The 7,455-nt window shown below is 46.2% G+C and overlaps 2 protein-coding genes across 2 annotated transcripts; both read right to left on the minus strand.

Annotated features, from left to right (window-relative positions):
- Positions 1-267: 267 nt before the first annotated feature.
- crygmx (crystallin, gamma MX) lies at positions 268-1,712 on the minus strand. Its single transcript, XM_030097961.1, has 3 exons — positions 1,682-1,712; positions 771-1,013; positions 268-554 (listed from the first exon to the last, which is right to left on the minus strand). The coding sequence occupies exons 1-3, from the start codon at positions 1,688-1,690 to the stop codon at positions 279-281; spliced, it is 528 nt and encodes a 175-aa protein (XP_029953821.1). The 5' UTR covers positions 1,691-1,712; the 3' UTR covers positions 268-278.
- Positions 1,713-2,117: 405 nt separating this feature from the next.
- crygmxl2 (crystallin, gamma MX, like 2) lies at positions 2,118-3,549 on the minus strand. Its single transcript, XM_030098392.1, has 3 exons — positions 3,518-3,549; positions 2,887-3,129; positions 2,118-2,393 (listed from the first exon to the last, which is right to left on the minus strand). The coding sequence occupies exons 1-3, from the start codon at positions 3,524-3,526 to the stop codon at positions 2,118-2,120; spliced, it is 528 nt and encodes a 175-aa protein (XP_029954252.1). The 5' UTR covers positions 3,527-3,549.
- Positions 3,550-7,455: the final 3,906 nt, after the last annotated feature.

Here is a 7,455-nt window from a genome sequence, read left to right on the forward strand (position 1 = left end):
CTGCGGAGCGACCGAAGCCAAAAAGATCCTCACGATTGACTGTGAGCGTCGCTTGAGACGGAGGCGAACTCCACCCAGCGGCGCAAGGCAACCCAACACAACCAGACCCCAACGCGAGACGCACCGAAGCCCACATGGATTTAATATGTGCGGCTTCAGGTTTGGACAGAACAGTGTTGAGACAACACTGAAACAGCGGTGGGATCGGGGGGGGTGGGGGGTTAAACACGAGGGGGGAAATCTTAACAGGGGTAATCAATAGGGGTTAAAAAACTGAATCAGTTGAGCTCGGTGACGCGTCTCAGAGAACCGATGGTGGGGGTGGTGCTGCCCCACTCGCTGTGTCTCCTGTACTCTCCGGGGCGCAGGAAGTACTGGCGCCCCCTGTAGTTGGGGTGTTCGTGCAGCATCCAGTAGCCCTCCATGACGTTGACGGAGGAGATGTCGCGGGTGTGGAAGCGCTCGTGCAGATCTGGGCAGTCATCCATGAGCTCCAGGTTCTGGCCTCCAAAGTCGGACCGCTCGAAGATCTTCATCCTGTAGTTTCCATTGTACTGAGAGAAACACGTGAGAAAATAAAGTTACCAGTCATACCATAAAAACAATGCTGGTCGAGGAGGGAAATGTGCTGAAGCGGCCACAGCGACTGGCACCGAGCGGTGAAGGCAACAAACAGCACTGGGCTCGAGAGCTAAATCGCACCGAACTGGAACTTTTACAGAAAGCCCTTTCTCGCTGCAAACGGGGGAGGACATGAGTTAAAAACTCACAGGTGGCACCATACGGCAGGAGCGGATGCAGTCATTGAAGCCCGCCCAGCGCTGGTAGTCGGGGTACTCTCCCTTGTGCAGCATGTACTGGTAGCCGCCGTAGTTTGGCTTCTCGTAGGCCACCCAGCAGCCGCTCTCGACTCTTATCGAGTTGCAGCGGCTGAAGTGGTTCTGCATCTCGGGGCAGTCGCTACTGCACTCGTAGTGACGGCCCTGGAAGTTCCTGTCTTCATAGAAGATAATCTGCATGCAACAGATGAGAGGACGTCAGTGCAGAGTCCGGGCAAAAAGACAGAAGCGATTCTGAGTTGTTCGGGATTTTAAAACAAGTGTGAAAAAAAGAAAAGATCATATCAGTTGGTATGCAGAACATGGTTTTCAAGTTGGATATTTCTAACAAAGTTTTTAAACAGAATATCTGGAAGAGAAGAAGTTTTAAAAAGATAAACTAAAGGGAGTATCAAAAAAAGTCCCAGATGATGTGCCAGAAGCAAAGTTTAACAAAATACTGTATAGCATGTGCTATATTTTAATAAAGAGAAAGAGAAGTTTACAAGAGTTTGTCAAAAGTTTTCGGTCTATTATTACAAGAATTAATTGCAGTAGAAATGTCAACCGAGCCAAAAGATTTTTTATCTGCAGATTTGATCTAAATTTGTGTTCATTAATTGAAGAATATTTCATTAAATCATTAACAAGGTTTTGTAGAACCACTGACCAGTGCATTTTCACCTCTGAACATTAACAGTTTTGACTCTGTGAAGGTCTTCACGTTGTTTTTCAGAATAAAAACAAAACATTTTGAATAATTCATTGCAGCATATATTAGCCCATCTGTTATTTAAGCAAATAAATATTCCACATTTTAAATATAAGCTGTTATAACCGTCAGATCGGTCCGGTTTTCTTACCTTGCCCATTGTGACTGTGTAAAGTTCAGACCAGACCAGACGCTGGGCTGTGTCAGACCTCTTTATAGACCCTGCTGGGATCAGGGCTTTGCAAACGTGAGACAAAGCTTCGTCGTGTCAGCACAGTTTGCGCTATAGACTGCAGAACACTATAGAACCGGTGAGCTGCAGCGGCTGCTTTGTCTCTGCCAAAGCTCTGCCTGTCTATGGAAAATACTGTACAAGTGCATTTTCTCAAAGGCCTACAACAACAGTCGCAACATGTCCCATTATGGGCATGAATGCTAGAAACCTACATCTACTTTGGCTGTGAGGATCGGCAGGGCAGCGCAGAGAAAGGACGGGGTGTGTTTCACACATTTCACACTCAAATAAGTTCACAAAGACACGGAGAGTTCGGTGTTCAGTGTTTATTTAAGATGCGCGTGGATGGAGTTTACATGGGAGCCCTCATTCTCCTGAAGGAGCCCACCATGGGGTTGTGGCAGCCCCAGTCGCCACAGGCCCTGTACTCGCCGGGCCTCAGGAAGTACTGGCGTCCCCTGTAGTTGGGATGCTCGTAGAAGATCCAGAATCCCTCCATGATGTTGCAGGAGTAAATGTCACGGAAGCGGAAGCGGTCGTACACGTTGGGGCAGTCGTCCATGAACTCCATGGTGTGTCCCATCATGTCGGGCCTGTTGTAGATCCTCATCCTGTAGGATCCTCTGTACTGTACGAGCCAGAGAGAGAGAGAAGAACGAGATCACTATGCTGTCTTGGTAGAGGTGAACCCTGAGGAGAACTCTTCAGTGGAGCGGATTTTCTTTTTTTAATTCAGCCGTACTTGTATGACTTTTTTTTTTTTTTTTTAACCTGAGGTAACAAATGAGAATGAGCACTAACTCTTCAGGAGCATGATTGAATTAGATCTTTTTTTTTCCACCTCCCTGAACTGCCAAAAACACTCAGTATGACTAACAGAATGATAGTGAAGGCAGAGAGTCTTTTGGGGGCCTCGTCATATTCCTTTTAAAGCTGCTTGTGACTCTCCTAGCGGGGCCTTGCAGCCGAGACTTTCATGCCATGACCTGCATGAGTATCTGTAAATGACATCAAAAAGCCAGTGATTGACATCCATTTCTGAAGCGCTATTTGATGTACAAGGTGAGTGGGGGGATGAAGAGGGAGACTCCCAATCCGATCTGTCTGTTTGATTGACTTACAGGAGGGAACATCTGGCAGGAGCGCACGCAGTTGTTGAAGCCCATCCAGCTGCGGTAGTCAGGGTACTCGCCGGGGCTGAGGATGTACTGGTAGCCCATGTAGTGGGGCTTCTCGTAGGCCACGCAGTGACCCCCGCTGACCCTGATGGAGTTGCAGCAGTTGAAGTGCCTGTAGGTGTCCATGCAGTCGCTGCTGCACTCCCAGTGGCGGCCCTGGAAGTTGCGGCCCTCGTAGAAAATAATCTTGGGGGGAAAAAGGAGAAAAAGGAATGAATCGCTCAACTTTTTCTTTTTTGAAGCAGGTGGATTTTTCTAGTTGCTGTACTCATGAGCAGACTGTAGGGGACACTGCTCTCCCTTAAACAAATTCAATTACTTTTCATGAGACCTTCAAACTTTCCCTGTAGCTTTACAGTTCAACAGCTAACTAAACAATTTTGCCATAAAAAAGCTTTAATTTTCTAAAAAGCTGCTATCTAAACTGCTCAAATATGAGGGTACAAAAATAAACTTTAGCAACATTTTCACTAAACTGAGAACCTGTGCTGCTCTTCCTCTCATACGCTCAGAAAACACTGTTTCCATCTCCTCCTCGCTTCAAACTGACGTCTTCCTGCGTGTGAGCTCATACCTTTCCCATGGCTGTAGGGCTGTGGATGTTTGCGCACCGTAGCACCGAGACACACTTAGAGGTCCTTTTATACTCTCCTGCCGGTGATGAGGCCTCTGACACGTCAGGGACTACTACTCTTTACCTTTTCAGATGCCCGCCACTGTTCCCTTTGTCCGACGCCCCGCGGGGAACTTATCTCCTGTCTGCTAGAGTTTACCTATAGAATTGACACCCCCTCCCAAAAATAAACAACACACAAGTGGTATTCTGTGTTTGCATGACCCTTGTTCTGCCGTGACCTTGTGATGCAGCCTTTTGAAATATCACACAAAGGCCCTTTGGGCGCGTGGCCCCCCGGCAACAAAGCGTTAAAAATGTACAGTGGCTTAGGTCATTTTTGAGGGGCACTCGGTAAACTCGTACTTAACCAGGTGATTTTGATTTCGCGTCAGTGAAACAGTTTTCTCTCGGCCCCGGCTCACGTAAGTTTGGAGAGCCGCGCTCCCAAAGTTCACCTTAACGGGAAACGGTGCTGATACCGTGGACTGAGTTAAGCTTTTTGTGTTGATATAATCTACAGTGATCTGTTGTCTCTCTTTGCTTCCATAGCCTGCAGTTGTACTGTGATGCCAGACGGGACTGGTCTGTTTGCAGATGTACAGACAGAACTGCACAGCTTGTGTGTGTCTGTGTGTATGTTCGTGTGATATAAAAGGAGGGGTTTGGGGCATCTGTGTGTTTTGAGTCTTTTGTATGAAATGATAGATGTTGGACTTGAGTGTTTGGCTTGTAAGCATAGCCCAGAGCTGAAGGGGAAAAGGCCAGAAAGAGTTGCCGTCATGTATTGTGTTCCCAAAGCCCAGCTGATGCCAGAAAGGTCAGTCCCATCCTTTAGCCTTTCATCAGGATAAAGAGCCTGTGCCCCCTCTCCACTTTGTGTGCTTTTTTGCAGCTTCGACTGTGCAAAAAAAGGCTAATGTTTTCAGAAAACACAATAGGCATTATATTCCTGGGCAAAAACGCTGTTACCCCAGTTGTACATCCAACACTATATGACACTGTTTTGGTGTTAAGAAACAGCGCTGATAAGCTTTGGCTCCTTTGATCACTGATCGACTTGAAACCCTCACAGGCTTCAATAGGTTTCATGTTTGAAGCGCCACTCTTTTTCTATGACATAAGTAGACCGTTGATATCCTTTTATCAAACTGTGCAGTGTAATTGTGGCTGATTATCACATGGGATGTTGTTTTGTGAGTTTCTGGAGCAAATGTTTACTCTGAGAGGGAAGGTTTTTATAAAAAAAAAAAAAAGAAGAGGAGGAATGTTTTTACTTTCCTTGTATGTTTGTGGATTAATTACTTCTTTCATTGAGCATATAAATTGTAAAATCCTTGTGTTTACAAGAGAACAGCCAAATGACTGACATGGCCATCTTTTAAAGACTTCAGTTTGGTCAGATCTCTTTTGTTTAGGCTGCTCTGAGCTGGACTTCTTCAAGGCTGCTGCAAAAACTGACCTGTAACATTTCTATGGAGGGAAGCATGTCACTGAGGTACAATACAAAAAAAGGAAAAAGGAACTGATTTGCACTATCGTCACTCTGGTTCTCATTTTCATCACTGAGGAGCATCAGCTAACCCTAACTCATTAGCTGGGACCCTGGCTTTCTCGGCGTCGCTGTGGCTTCCAGAGGGGAACCTTGTTTCACTGGATCTCAAATGATCATCTTTAGCTGTGCTACAAGACATCTCCTCCCCACCCTGAAGGGAAACGAACATCACAGAGGCCTTCGCCTGCTTCCTCAGTTCCCCCTGGAGGAGAAGAAAGCTACCCACTGTGGAGCATTCCACTCTTCATCTCAGAATGATGGAAGAAAAGGAAAGGAGAAGGGAGCAGAGTGGGGGGCTCGATTTGCAGCTCCATTGTGTCCGAGGATCTCATTGTGCAATCTGTGTAATCGCGTGGGAGATGACGACACTATTAGCCCGCAGAATGACTGTCAGCCGGGGACCTCTGTGATTGATGTGCACCCCACAGAGAGAGGAGAAACTTTGACAGATAGCAACCCAGGCACTAGTTAACTTGCAACCCTTTTTTTTTTTCATCTAACCAGCTTCCAAAAGACAAATCCACTCGTGTAGCTGATACCTAATTAGAATGTGAATGTGCAATTCACTCAGAAAAACACATTTCGGGTCAGAGGGGACTTCTTTCAATATAAAACAAATCGTATTCCCTTAATCCAAACCCTGGTCTCTCTGACCCTGCTATATACAATATGCCTCACCCCAAAAATGTTGTAGGGAGAGATAGGAGTGCAGCCGCGCTTGCAGTGCCTCCAATGTGCTCTTTTACTGAACAGTCATTACAAAAACACTATGGTACTGAGGTGTAAACAAGGGGTCTATGTGAGTTTTGCTCCTGAGAACTGGCTAATCTGGTGCTGAAAATGTGGTGTGATGGGAAAGTGCTTGCCAAAAAGCCTCCCACGCCGGGAGTAGAATGAGGACCTCTCTTTTGCTGAGAGATCATCCTCTCCATTCTTTCTGTCAGAAAATCTCCAGGCATCCTCCCTCTCTTGTCACTGCCAGCGCGCAGGCTCTATCGGGATTGCCAGACGCAGGAGCCACTGTGAGCCAGTGCCAGGGCCAGGATTTACCGCGATGCGTCTGATGTGCTCCATCTTTTTTGCTGGGGGATAATTAAAAGAGGAAATGGTGTTGGAAGAACAGAGTGGAAAAGCGGGAGGGAGGGGGGCTTGGACTGAGCAAATGGATGCAGCTGTCAATTATGTGGAATTGTTGATATGTTTGTTTTTCTCTGCCTGAGATTTCGTGTTGAACTGTTCTCCATCAGGAATTAGTTTTAAAGTTTGTGGTAAATCTCCACTCCATACATGTAATTAAAACAACATTTAGGCTAATTAAGAACTGCTCTTAGCAATAAAATCCCGGTTAAGATTTTCTCTTAGCTTGGTTCCGATGACTCGCAGGTGATCAATAAAGTACAACTCTGAGAGAATTAAAAAGAAAAACATTTACACAAATTTAGATCTGAGGTAGAACTTTTTCATCAAAACCACCTTCATTTTAAGAAAGCTTTAGCAGTATTGGTACTGAAACCTTCCTCCTTCAAGGTGCCACAGCAATGCCACACTTGGCAACCGTGTATCTTCAAAATATTGCAGTTTAAAATGACAGTTCCTGCTCTTTGTATTGAGCTCAGACATTTAATTGGAGCCCAGAAGTCTTTTGCAACCGCAAAAATCCTTGTTTATGACAGATTTCCTTCACATCGGAACACCTGTCCTTCACCAAAGCCGTGCCGTTTGAGTCGTCCCAGCGTCTCGCTTTGATTGACGAAACCAATTTGAGATGCTCCACCATGCAGCATGACCCAAACTCAGTGAAAAGCAGGACAACTCCTTCGACTCTCGGCAGACACACCTGAGGGAGCGATGGCTTTTAGTTGCTCTCACTCCTCATCTCCTCGCTGTGTTTTGACGTGGCATGTCTCCCGTACCCCAAAGCTTTAAAGGTTTAAAGAGCAACTTTTCACCCTGTAATCCAGGTGCCTTTCAAACAAGTCACGCTGTTTACTGACACATGACAAAAAAGTTCAACCCCCTCTCATCTCTCTGCTTACAAGACTGTAACTCACCTCTGAGCCTGGTACTCATTCCTCCAGAGCGCCCTGAACAAACAGAGCCTCGGCGAGAAGGGGCCCCTGCCTTTCACAACTCACTAAATTCATAATAAGATGTGATGCTGTTGTTCACTTCTTCAAATTTGTCATCAAAGCAAATGTGTTCTGACAACAGCTAGTGACAAGTGCACCAGAGGAGAAGGCAGCAAATCAGCTTTTTTCACACCGCATATCAATTATTGATCATGTTGCTCCCGTCCCTGCACACCCCACCCTCCTCCCGCTACCCCACCAAGTAGACACCTTGT

This window comes from Salarias fasciatus, chromosome 8, assembly GCF_902148845.1.
Source record: "Salarias fasciatus chromosome 8, fSalaFa1.1, whole genome shotgun sequence".
NCBI lineage: Eukaryota > Metazoa > Chordata > Actinopteri > Blenniiformes > Blenniidae > Salarias > Salarias fasciatus.